At 45.7% G+C, this 13,835-nt stretch overlaps 1 protein-coding gene across 3 annotated transcripts in view; it reads left to right on the top strand.

The window, feature by feature from the left end:
* Positions 1 to 13,835, top strand: part of MACROH2A1 (macroH2A.1 histone) — a 72,896-nt gene that overhangs the window by 40,639 nt on the left and 18,422 nt on the right. For 2 of the 3 annotated variants that reach the window (XM_088475083.1, XM_088475081.1), the window contains 2 exons: positions 114 to 224; positions 7,836 to 7,935. In XM_088475083.1, coding sequence (XP_088331209.1) covers positions 114 to 224; positions 7,836 to 7,935 — 211 coding nt within the window. Of the gene's footprint in view, positions 1 to 113; positions 225 to 7,835; positions 7,936 to 12,152; positions 12,244 to 13,835 lie in introns of all 3 variants that reach the window. The other variant, XM_088475082.1, reaches the window with a different exon arrangement.

Genomic DNA, 13,835 nt, shown 5'->3' with positions numbered 1-13,835 from the left:
CTTTTGTCTGCAATAATAACACGTGGCACCTAGTGATTATATTTACTATTTATGTTGCAGGTTTTTTTTAAGTTTTGTAACTTTGGGTTTTTATTCTTGTTCTTTGTGCTCAGAAGAAACAGGGAGAACTGAGCAAAGCAGCGAGTGCAGACAGCACGACAGAAGGCACACCGGCCGACGGATTCACTGTGCTGTCCACCAAAAGTCTATTCCTTGGACAAAAGGTACGATCTACTGTAGTCACACAGCAGACATAGGCAGCTACTGTAGTCACACAGCAAACATAGGCAGCTACTGTAGTCACACAGCAAACATAGGCAGCTAGTCACACAGCAGTCATAGGTAGCTACTGTAGTCACACAGCAAACATAGGCAGCTAGTCACACAGCAGTCATAGGTAGCTACTGTAGTCACACAGCAGACATAGGCAGCTACTGTAGTCACAGAGCAGTCATAGGTAGCTACTGTAGTCACACAGCAGACATAGGCAGCTACTGTAGTCACAGAGCAGACATAGGCAGCTACTGTAGCCACACAGCAGACATAGGCAGCTACTGTAGCCACACAGCAGACATAAGCAGCTACTGTAGTCACACGGCAGACATAGGCAGCTACTGTAGTCACACAGCAGACATTGGCCCTGATTCAGAGCCGGACGCTCTGACCAGAGCGCTCGCTCTGAATCAGGGCCCACCTCCATTAATATGGAGCGTCCTCCTGGACGCTCGTATAGCTGTGGGTCACCACCCACAGCATATACGAGCGTGCAAAAAGATGGTTGCGATGGTCTTGACCATCGCGACCATCGGAACTGCGAGTGAAAGCCTGCGGTTGGGTTTTTCAACCGCAAGGCCAGGAGTGATTTTGGCTCTATCAGAGCCAAAATCACTCCCACTGACATCACTAGTGATGTCAGTGGGGCCGGCTTCAGACGGTAGGCGTTCCCTTGGGTAGGCGTGCCGTCAGTCACCATCGACAGCACGCCCCCTTTGATGAGACACTCCGAGCGAAGGAAAGTCCTTTGCTCGCCGGGTCTCGCGCATGCGCACGACGGAGCTCCCTCCGTCGTGCGCATGCGCAGTGGGGAACATCGACCCAATTGCGAGCGTACTGCCGCTCGCGAGTGGGTCTGAATGACCCCCATAGGCAGCTACTGTAGTCACAGAGCAGACATAGGCAGCTACTGTAGTCACACAGCAGACATAGGCAGCTACTGTAGTCACAGAGCAGACATAGGCAGCTACTGTAGTCACACAGCAGACATAGGCAGCTACTGTAGCCACGCGGCAGACATAGGCAGCTACTGTAGCCACGCGGCAGACATAGGCAGCTACTGTAGTCACACGGCAGACATAGGCAGCTACTGTTGTCACACAGCAGACATAAGCAGCTACTGTAGCCACACAGCAGACATAGGCAGCTACTGTAGTCACACAGCAGACATAGGCAGCTACTGTAGCCACGCGGCAGACATAGGCAGCTACTGTAGTCACACGGCAGACATAAGCAGCTACTGTAGTCACACAGCAGACATAAGCAGCTACTGTAGTCACACAGCAGACATAGGCAGCTACTGTAGTCACAGAGCAGACATAGGCAGCTACTGTAGTCACACAGCAGACATAGGCAGCTACTGTAGTCACACAGCAGACATAGGCAGCTACTGTATTCACACGGCAGACATAGGCAGCTACTGTAGCCACACAGCAGACATAGGCAGCTACTGTAGTCACACAGCAGACATAGGCAGCTACTGTAGTCACACAGCAGACATAGGCAGCTACTGTAGTCACACAGCAGACATAGGCAGCTACTGTAGTCACACGACAGACATAGGCAGCTAGTCACACAACAGACATAGGCAGCTACTGTAGTCACAGAGCAGACATAGGCAGCTACTGTAGCCACACAGCAGACATAAGCAGCTACTGTAGTCACACAGCAGACATAGGCAGCTACTGTAGTCACACAGCAGACATTGGCCCTGATTCAGAGCCGGACGCTCTGACCAGAGCGCTCGCTCTGAATCAGGGCCCACCTCCATTAATATGGAGCGTCCTCCTGGACGCTCGTATAGCTGTGGGTCACCACCCACAGCATATACGAGCGTGCAAAAAGATGGTTGCGATGGTCTTGACCATCGCGACCATCGGAACTGCGAGTGAAAGCCTGCGGTTGGGTTTTTCAACCGCAAGGCCAGGAGTGATTTTGGCTCTATCAGAGCCAAAATCACTCCCACTGACATCACTAGTGATGTCAGTGGGGCCGGCTTCAGACGGTAGGCGTTCCCTTGGGTAGGCGTGCCGTCAGTCACCATCGACAGCACGCCCCCTTTGATGAGACACCGAGCGAAGGAAAGTCCTTTGCTCGCCGGGTCTCGCGCATGCGCACGACGGAGCTCCCTCCGTCGTGCGCATGCGCAGTGGGGAACATCGACCCAATTGCGAGCGTACTGCCGCTCGCGAGTGGGTCTGAATGACCCCCATAGGCAGCTACTGTAGTCACAGAGCAGACATAGGCAGCTACTGTAGTCACACAGCAGACATAGGCAGCAACTGTAGTCACAGAGCAGACATAGGCAGCTACTGTAGTCACACAGCAGACATAGGCAGCTACTGTAGCCACGCGGCAGACATAGGCAGCTACTGTAGCCACGCGGCAGACATAGGCAGCTACTGTAGTCACGCGGCAGACATAGGCAGCTACTGTAGTCACACAGCAGACATAAGCAGCTACTGTAGCCACACAGCAGACATAGGCAGCTACTGTAGTCACACAGCAGACATAGGCAGCTACTGTAGTCACACAGCAGACATAGGCAGCTACTGTAGTCACACAGCAGACATAGGCAGCTACTGTATTCACACGGCAGACATAGGCAGCTACTGTAGCCACACAGCAGACATAGGCAGCTACTGTAGTCACACAGCAGACATAGGCAGCTACTGTAGTCACACAGCAGACATAGGCAGCTACTGTAGTCACACAGCAGACATAGGCAGCTACTGTAGTCACACGACAGACATAGGCAGCTAGTCACACAACAGACATAGGCAGCTACTGTAGCCACACAGCAGACATAGGCAGCTACTGTAGTCACACAGCAGACATAGGCAGCTACTGTAGTCACACAGCAGACATAGGCAGCTACTGTAGTCACACGGCAGACATAGGCAGCTACTGTAGTCACACAGCAGACATAGGCAGCTACTGTAGTCACACAGCAGACATAGGCAGCTACTGTAGTCACACAGCAGACATAGGCAACTACTGTAGTCACACAGCAGACATAGGCAGCTAGTCACACAGCAGACATAGGCAGCTACTGTAGCCACACAGCAGACATAGGCAGCTACTGTAGTCACACAGCCGACATAGGCAGCTACTGTAGTCACACAGCAGACATAGGCAGCTACTGTAGTCACACAGCAAACATAGGCAGCTACTGTAGTCACACAGCAGACATAGGCAGCTACTGTAGTCACACAGCAGACATAGGCAGCTACTGTAGTCACACAGCAGACATAGGCAGCTACTGTAGTCACACAGCAGACATAGGCAGCTACTGTAGTCACACAGCAGACATAGGCAGCTAGTCACACAGCAGACATAGGCAGCTACTGTAGCCACACAGCAGACATAGGCAGCTAATATAGTCACACAGCAGACATAGGCAGCTACTGTAGTCACACAGCAGACATAGGAAGCTACTGTAGTCACACAGCCGACATAGGCAGCTACTGCAGTCACACAGCAGACATAGGCAGCTACTGTAGTCACACAGCAGACATAGGCAGCTACTGTAGTCACACAGCAGACATAGGCAGCTACTGTAGTCTCACAGCAGACATAGGCAGCTACTGTAGTCACACAGCAGACATAGGCAGCTAGTCAGACAGCAGACATAGGCAGCTAGTCAGACAGCAGACATAGGCAGCTACTGTAGCCACACAGCAGACATAGGCAGCTACTGTAGTCACAGAGCAGACATAGGCAGCTACTGTAGTCACACGGCAGACATTGGCCCTGATTCAGAGCCGGACGCTCTGACCAGAGCGCTCGCTCTGAATCAGGGCCCACCTCCATTAATATGGAGCGTCCTCCTGGACGCTCGTATAGCTGTGGGTCACCACCCACAGCATATACGAGCGTGCAAAAAGATGGTCGCGATGGTCTTGACCATCGCGACTATCGGAACTGCGAGTGAAAGCCTGCGGTTGGGTTTTTCAACCGCAAGGCCAGGAGTGATTTTGGCTCTATCAGAGCCAAAATCACTCCCACTGACATCACTAGTGATGTCAGTGGGGCCGGCGTCAGATGATAGGCGTTCCCTTGGGAACGCCTCCGTCTGGCAGGCACGCCCCCGGCACGCCCACCAAAGGGGGCGTGCTGTCAGTCACCATCGACAGCACGCCCCCTTTGATGAGACACTCCGAGCGAAGGAAAGTCCTTCGCTCGCCGGGTCTCGCGCATGCGCACGACGAAGCTCCCTCCGTCGCGCGCATGCGCAGTGGGGAACATCGATCCAATTGCGAGCGTACTGCCGCTCGCGAGTTGGTCTGAATGACCCCCATAGGCAGCTGCTGTAGTCTCAGAGCAGACATAGGCAGCTACTGTAGTCACACAGCAGACATAGGCAGCTACTGTAGTCACAGAGCAGACATAGGCAGCTACTGTAGTCACACAGCAGACATAGGCAGCTACTGTAGTCACACAGCAGACATAGGCAGCTACTGTAGTCACACAGCAGACATAGGCAGCTACTGTAGTCACACGGCAGACATAGGCAGCTACTGTAGTCACACGGCAGACATAAGCAGCTACTGTAGCCACGCGGCAGACATAGGCAGCTACTGTAGTCACACGGCAGACATAAGCAGCTACTGTAGTCACACAGCAGACATAGGCAGCTACTGTAGTCACACAGCAGACATAGGCAGCTACTGTAGTCACACGGCAGACATAGGCAGCTACTGTAGGCACACGGCAGACATAGGCAGCTACTGTAGCCACGCGGCAGACATAGGCAGCTACTGTAGCCACGCGGCAGACATAAGCAGCTACTGTAGTCACACAGCAGACATAAGCAGCTACTGTAGTCACACAGCAGACATAGGCAGCTACTGTAGTCACACAGCAGACATAGGCAGCTACTGTAGTCACACAGCAGACATAGGCAGCTACTGTAGTCACACAGCAGACATAGGCAGCTAGTCACTCAGCAGACATAGGCAGCTACTGTAGTCACACGACAGACATAGGCAGCTAGTCACACAACAGACATAGGCAGCTACTGTAGCCACACAGCAGACATAGGCAGCTACTGTAGTCACACAGCAGACATAGGCAGCTACTGTAGTCACACAGCAGACATAGGCAGCTACTGTAGTCACACGGCAGACATAGGCAGCTACTGTAGTCACACAGCAGACATAGGCAGCTACTGTTGTCACACAGCAGACATAGGCAGCTACTGTTGTCACACAGCAGACATAGGCAGCTACTGTAGTCACACAGCAGACATAGGCAGCTAATCAAACAGCAGACATAGGCAGCTAGTCATACAGCAGACATAGGCAGCTAGTCAGACAGCAGACATAGGCAGCTAGTCAGACAGCAGACTTTAAATCATTTCATGTTATCAGACTCCCTCCATTTTCCAGTCAGATCAGGCTAAGCGTTCTCACCTTGAATAACACTAATCCAACTACCCCCTCTCCCACACCTGTCCTATACCTACTGTCCTTACATATGACCAATGCATGGTATTGGTATTGTACTATCCATGGTTACCCGTGATTTGTTGAAGCCTCACAGCCATCCAGATGCAGCCATTAATACTGCATAGCTTCATTTCAGGGCCTTATTCAGAGCTGGACGCAATATGCAGCTAATCGCAAATGTAACATGCGTCTGGGAAAAAGGTTTGCACTTTGCTGCCGATGCAGAGATTGCTGCAAATGTGAGACCACCTCTGCGTAGATAGTAAAGACGCCTCCTTCCCCCACAGGAGTAAATGCGTCGGAATCAGACAGGAGGCGTGGCTTCACTGTGAGTTTAAAATATGGGCAAAATCACAGTACACTACTCCTACACATCACAGTGTAGGTAATATGTACACACCAGTCGCATGCAGACTTTTATATGCAAATTGCCAAAGACGCAAATGTAAAATGTTAACTTTTTTAAAGTCAAGCTAATAATCATATCAGCAGCCTTCCATTCCCTGATTCAGCTTTGGGAATAGAGTGAGAAATAGCACTTAACTGTGAACCGGAACAAACCATGTTGCAATGCAAGGGGTGTAAATACATTCATTTTTTTGCATTTGGGGTAAATACTGGCTGCTTTTGCATGTAGCCCACAAATACTGCACAGCTTTATTATTACACTACAATTTAGATGTCAGTTTTGACACCTCCCTCCCAAATCTAAATCTCTCTGCACATTTTAAATCTGCCCCACCTGCAGGGCAGCATGGTGTCACCAAGGTGATCAGTTAACTGCTATGTCTCACTCTATTTCCAAAGCTGAATCATGTTCATTAGACTACAATGCTGCTACTAGATCACAGCAGCTGCAGTTATTCTATATTTGCATAATTGGGTGTGTCTTAGACGGGTTTGTCAAATCGGATGAGGGCAGCGGGTGACATCATTATCAGCTTGCAACTTGCTCCAGGGGTTGAGTACCCACAAGTCTTTCCTCTCCTAACAGCCGTATTTGCGACATCCTGGGATGCATTTTTGCTCCACCATGCCGTTATTATTTGGCTGCATCTACACGCTCCTTCCAACCGCTGTCCCGGCCTCCTCGGCGCAGGGTGCGTTAAGTGCAAATTGCGGCTAAGTCACCAGTGCAAAAGACCTGCGTTGCAGGAAGATGCTGCGACTTGCGCATGCTTACCTACTCTCCCAAAATTTCAGGGAGTCCCCCCACACCCCCAGAATAGTGTCCCGATCTCCTGCATCCCACCCACTTCCCAGTGTAGTAGGCAGGATGGGGAGACAATTGCCGGGAATCGCGGGTCCGGATTGAGGGGGCGGGGCTAAATGTTGCTAAACCGTGTCCTTTAACCCCTCTTCCTCCTCACGATCACGCAATCCGTGGCAGTTTGCCATGACGAGGGCGGGACCTAATGACACAGGAGCCCGGCCCCCGTAGTGGCCAAATGCGTGTCCTCTCCAGGTATCTCCCGGAGAGGACATAGAAAAAGTCGGCAAGTATGGACTTGCGTTTACGTCCAGTTCTGAATGAGGTCCTCTCTAGGGCACGGGTCTATGAAAGTTCCAGGCATCTTGACTGTTCATTAAAAGCTTTTATATGAAGAATATGTAAAGTTCAGCTGTAGACAATAATAATAGTATTAATATAAATGGGTGCATTGTGGAAAACTGATAATAATGAGGAAAACTTTAAGGGGTAAATTTACTAAAGTGGAGATGTTGCCCATAGCAACCAATCAGATTCTAGTTATTATCTTCTAGAAGGTGCTAGATAAATGATAAGTAGAATCTGATTGGTTGCTATTGGCAACATCTCCACTTTTAAAAACCTGCAGTTAAGTAAATGGACCCCTAACGGTCTGATTAACTGTTTTACAAAAAATAATAATCAAGGTATAAGCACACGCATGGGGGAATTACTTGCTTTTAAACAGAGAGCACTAACTACTACAGCTTTGTATGTGTAACCTGTTATTTTATACTCGTATTTTAATATTTCCATTTTAATTTTGATGGTCCTGCATCGAGCTCTGTGTCTCGCCACTTTGCTGCTGTCCTGATCTCTTCCCGCTGCTGTACTACTTCCCCCGCTCGTGCTTTTCTTTGCAGCTGAACCTTATTCACAGCGAAATCAGTAATTTAGCCGGATTTGAGGTGGAGGCTGTTATCAACCCTACCAATGCTGACATTGACCTCAAAGACGATATAGGTAAATGGGGCTCGGTTTCTGTCATAGCTGATGGTTGAGCGATAATTATAGATTCCAAAAAAAAATAAAAATATAAATTTAAAAAATCAATTCCAACCTTTTCATTTGGGCTTTTCTCCTTCTATAATTATCTCACACCGTTAGCGGCTTTGTTCTGTCTTTTTTATGTTATGTGTTTGCAGCCTCTGTCTCTCAGAAGATGATTTCTCAATGCTGCTATTACTAGAGGCATAGCAAACGTCCATTATTCTTACCCAGGAAGGTTGATTTGGCCGCTATCATAACTCGGAGCGCTCTAATGAATCCGTCCATTGGGAATAAATTGTGCACAGCCATGTAATAAATAGATTTTTCACGATTAATAAAACAGAAGTGTAGCAACTACAAATTTATCTATATAAACTATCCTGGTATAACATATTGAGCTCTCCAAGCAGGAAATGACCATTTCATGAGCCATTAAGTCTCTGCTAGATAAATGACAGTTAAGCTGGGTACACACTGGCCGATATATTGGCCGATCAATAGATCGGCCAATATATCGTGCCCCCGTCGGCCAGTGTGTACAGACGATATGTCTGTGAACAACATAATTCAGCCAATTGCCCGTACACAGGGTTGCAGAGGGGGGGGAGCCGCGAGCGGGTACTACTTACCCGGGTCCGGCACAGCTCCCTATCCACAGCAGCCCAGCACACGCTACTGTGTGCTGGGCTGCCCTGATAGACTGTCCAAGGCTGCTAAAGCAGCAGCCCGAGCAGTCTCCTATGACAAAGGGGGGAGCGATCACGCTGATCGCGCCCCCCATTGGCTGTGCTCCGGGCTGAGGGGCACACAGCGCCCCCATCCCCAGCGCCGCAAATATTTTTATTTTTTTTGTTGTTATTTTTCCTCTCGAAAGGGGCGTGGACACGCATGCCACGATTAGGCCACGCCCCCAAGTCACCGGGACCCGCTGCAGCACAGATGATGGTCATTCAGTGTGTATGAACGACCATCATCTGCAGATATATCTTTCAGGTGTATACCCACCTTTAGAAGCTGATTAATTTCTTTGGGAAACTGCTCCACTATATATCTCTCCAAGGGGTCTATTTACTAAGCAGTGTGAAAAGTGATAAGGTGCCAGCCAATCAGCTCCCAACTGCCATCTCACAGGCTGTGTTTGAAAAAATGACAGTTGGGAGCTGATTGGCTGGTAGCTTATCACTTTCTTATCACTTTTCACTCTGTCTCCTAACACTGCTTAGTAAATAGACCCCCAAGGCTTGATACATCTCCCCCAATATGATGTAGCAAACTCATATCTAATAATAATTAGTTTGTTAATACATTTTCATAGTTTGGAACCCCATGGGGTCTATGTGCTAAGCCTCGGAGAGAGATAAAGTGAACAGAGATAAAGTACCAACCAATCAGCTCCTAACTGTCATTTTTCAAACACAGCCTGTAAGGTGACAGTGAGGAGCTGATTGGCTGGCACATTATCTCCATCTGCTTTATGTCTCTCCAAGGTTTAGTATATCTCCCCAAATTTGTTACCTCCTCAGGCATCAAAATAGAAGTTATTTTGGGGGAATGGGTGGGTTCCTCATCCTACTGATAAGCTCTGTAGGGGAGGTGTAGCCAACCTTCTAAAGAGAACAAGTAGAGGTGTTGCTCATAGCAACCAATCAGCTTCTAGCTACTATTTTGGAGACTGTAGTTTATAAATGCTAGCTATACACTGATTGGTTGCTATGGGCAACTTTCCCACTTGTCCTCTGTAGAAGGTTTGATACATGTCCCCCTAAATTATTTAATTTAATAACGCCTCCCAGTAGTGGCGGTATCTCCAGTGTACCCCAGTTGGTGTGTTCTTACATGTATTTGGTACATGGTAAGATTAGATGCAGTACATGTACAGAATTATACATTATGTCAGAATAATGTCGCTATGGACAGGTAGACCACACGTATTGTGACCAATATTCATTGCATACATTTAGCATTATTTATAATTATGGTATAAAAGTAATGCCAGAAAGGGTCAGAAAGCTGCCCTAAAAACGACTCTAAATTGTGACACTATCGTAAAAGTAAAGTATAAACCAAATATATGAATAATGAATGTGAATATATAAAAGATCATGTTCATTAAACAGTGTCTGGAAATCTCTATTAAAAATCAAATAACTTATTGGTTTGTAAACTAAGTACTCAGTAATCAGGCCCCTCCACTTATTGTTTGGCCATTATAATGAGAAACACGAGACGTTTGTGGTATAAACATTTGAATAGTCTCCTCAATATCAGAGGAATCTATAATTATTTTACTTATTTTTAATAAATGACATGTAATGAGGAACATTGAGAAACATCTTCTGATGAGGTCACTGACTCAATTCTTATCTTAATTTTCCTTTCTAACTGCGTTGACAAAGGTGGTTGTACTTGGCGGTGCCTTTAGGTTATCAATATAACGGTCAAAAACTGTGTTAAATCCCACTACTGTTAAAGAAGCCAGTCACATATAGTTAAGATTTACTCGATCGATAATAAATAAATGTACATATATAAGACTTGCTATTTGTTCTAGAAAAGCTTAATTTTTCAGTTATGTCCAAAATACGGTAATTCTTTATGCAGTGCTGTACTGCACCGGTCCTGGCTCCAACTCTCAGTAGGCAGAAGGACCGTTTACAAGGCATCAGGCTTCTGGAGAATTACCACGACCAGTGCTCATTAATACCGCCTGTAATGTCTGGCTCTCTGAGGGACCATTGTTCCATATGGCCTTCGCCATTCTTTGTTCTCAACTTGCCGCGCAGTAAAACGCTAACAAGTCTAAACATGGAGTATTTCAAAAGCATTGACGATTAATAGTCAGTGTGCTGTGAACTAGGGAACGCGGTTTTCATATGGATCAATGATCCCTTAGACAGCGGCATTTTTACAAGAGGCGCTAATGAGCACTAACCAGGGGTCATACTCCAGTGGATGGTTCTCTGATTGTGCCTTCAAGCTCAAGCGTTCCTACATTCTATTGGTGAGGACGCAATCCATGGTACCTCGATTTGGAGTAATACGTAAGATTTGTTACTGAATAATAAAACCCTAGAAGTAATTTGCTTTCATTTTTTAACATATACAACTAAAATTACGGGATCTGATTGGCCCATGCGGGTTGTGCCAAGTTTTAGAACGGACACCCTTGCCGGCTTCCATTACATTATAAAACTGTGTCTTATGGGGGAGATGTACTAAGCTCTGGAAAGTGATCAATTGGAGAGTGATAAACTACCAGCCACTCAGCTCCTAAGGAGAATATTTACTAAAGTGCTGGTTTTTATAAGTGGAGGTGTTGTCCATAGCCACCAATCAGATGCTAGCTATTATCTCAGAAGGTGCAAGATAAATGTTTAGTAGAATCTGATTGGTTGCTATGGGCAAATCTCCACTTTTTAAAAACCTTACAGGCTGTGTTTGAAAAATGACAGTTAGGAGCTGATTGGTTGTTAGTTTATCACTTTCCAATTTTTCACTTTCCCGAGCTTAGTGCATCTGCCCACTGAAATTCCTGATTTATGACTATATTAAATGTTGCACGCCTCTTTTTAGTGCAACATTTAGGAGCTGATTGGCTGGCACTTATCACAGACATCACTTTTCACTCTGTCACTTATCACTGCTTAGTACATAGACACCTTAGTTCCTTATACTTGCTGCCCCTCCAAAAACACAGCGCGTTTACGGTTTCCTCAGCCTGCCTGTCTTATTGGTAAGGAACTAGGGGAAGCTATAGAAAATTAAACATTTCTGGAACTAATTGGTAGATTAACACATGATTAATGTGTGATGTACTGTTGAGTAACAAACCTTGTTCATATATGATGACTGGCTCACCTTAACGGGAAACAGAAGATTTAAAAAATCATGTGTTCTATCAAAATAATATGCTACAACCACCTTACCTTTCTCCGGGACCAACATGGCAATCAATACTTGTATTCTTTTTATCAATATAACAATAAAAAATAAATCAAACTATTATGTACAAATGGACATGAAAATGGTATAAATGGCTGCCATGGATTCCAATTCTGCTCATTCTTATATCTCAAGTTTTCCCCACCTGAGACTTCCAGGTAGGAATACACGGCAAGAGGTGAAATCATTTATGTTGCATTGTGTTCCTTATCCTACATGGTTGACGTACATGTGTTTGCCTATTATAGTTGCAAGTTGTAAAGGCTGACATTGCCACCCTCGAAAGCGATGCTGTCGTTCATCCGACAGGCTCTGACATCTACACCGGTGGTGAAGTAGGTAATGAAAAGTTTAGTGATGCAGCGCTTCTTATTTGTATGCATGGTCAATTCAGAGCAAAATCTTGCTTTATTTTTAGGCTAATCCAATCTGCATTTCATTGATGCATTTAAGATCATTTGACCTAATCCAGCAGTGATCACATTAAAGGACAAAATGGAGGCAGCCTGTTTGTGGGCTGAACCAATACTCATGCGAATTCAACCTTTCAGTTCCCTCGAGCCAGAGACATCACTTTGTGTCGTTGGTAATTAAAGCAATATTAGAGACAGCAATTGGATATAATGGCTCAGCCTACAAAATGGCTGCCTTCTATTGTATGTGTGCCTCATAAAACACCTCAGTGATGTTAATGGTTGCTTGTGAAAATTGAAGGATTGCTTCAAAATGGCTGCCTTCAGTATACTGTATGTAGGTGAAGGGTGAACTTCAATTTTGTCTTTCTAACTAACTAATTAACTAATCATTTCCCAATTTTACAATCTCTAGTACATCCTTGCAGTAGACTAGCTTTGCAATGAATAATTATTTTACTTTAGATTAAATTAACAAAAAACATTTTATATGGTGTATTAGCGGAACTGTACTTTTTTGATGGTTCTTGAATGTCAGAACAGCTCCTTTTAGAGAGAAATCATTTATAGGTTTAACACCACATGCTGTCATATTTCTGTTAAAGTCTGTCCCAAGTCCTAAGTCACTGACTTTGGACCAATCAAAAGAAAGTATTCCGCATATGCTGCATCCTATGCCATTTACATATTGCATTTAATATAAATTAGATAATTAAAGCAAACTATGTATATTATCACAGAGAAATTACTTTATGGTAAATCATTTACAACAAACGAGATTGTAGAACTGATGTTTAATTGGAGTATATTATGCATTTTTTACTTTCCAATGTATAAATGGATGCCTCTAAATGATGCTTTATTATACATGTGTGTGTTTGTTTTCATTTTAAATAACTTAATTTTTTTTTCTAAAATGAAATATAATTGAAAATAAATGGATCAAGTTATGTTTGTGTTAGTCATGTTGTTTGATTATTTGTTTTGTGTTGTTGTGGAGAAGTTCAGCCAACGCAGTAGAGAAGAGTAGAATAAAATAATTTCTCAGTATATATGTTATAATACACCGTACTGTAATCATGTCATTTTAAGAGAACATATTTAGCATACATTTCCTCTAGATTTTAATATTAAGACACGCAGATCCGGCAACCAGTCACCTGGTACATGTTTTTACCCCCCCCATGCCTTAATTTATATGCCACATTGTGCCCCCATTTCCCATTATATGCCGCATTGTGCCCCCATTTCCCATTATATGCCACATTGTGCACCCAGTTTACATTCTATGCCACACTGTGCCCACAGTTTACATTCTATGCCACACTGTGCCCACAGTTTCATTATATACCACACTGTGCCCCCAGTTCACAATATATTGTACACTGTGCCCCCAGTTCACATTATATGCCAAGCTGGGCCTCCAGTTCACATTGTATGCTGCACTGTGCCTCCAGTTTATATGTTATGCTGCTCTCTGCCCATAGTATGTGTTACATGCCATGCTGTGCTCCCAGT

This window comes from Taudactylus pleione, unplaced genomic scaffold (assembly GCF_031769625.1).
Source record: "Taudactylus pleione unplaced genomic scaffold, aTauple2 ptg000161l, whole genome shotgun sequence".
Lineage (NCBI taxonomy): Eukaryota > Metazoa > Chordata > Amphibia > Anura > Myobatrachidae > Taudactylus > Taudactylus pleione.
Note: the sequence above shows the minus strand (reverse complement) of the source record. Positions and strands in the feature narration are given on the sequence as shown.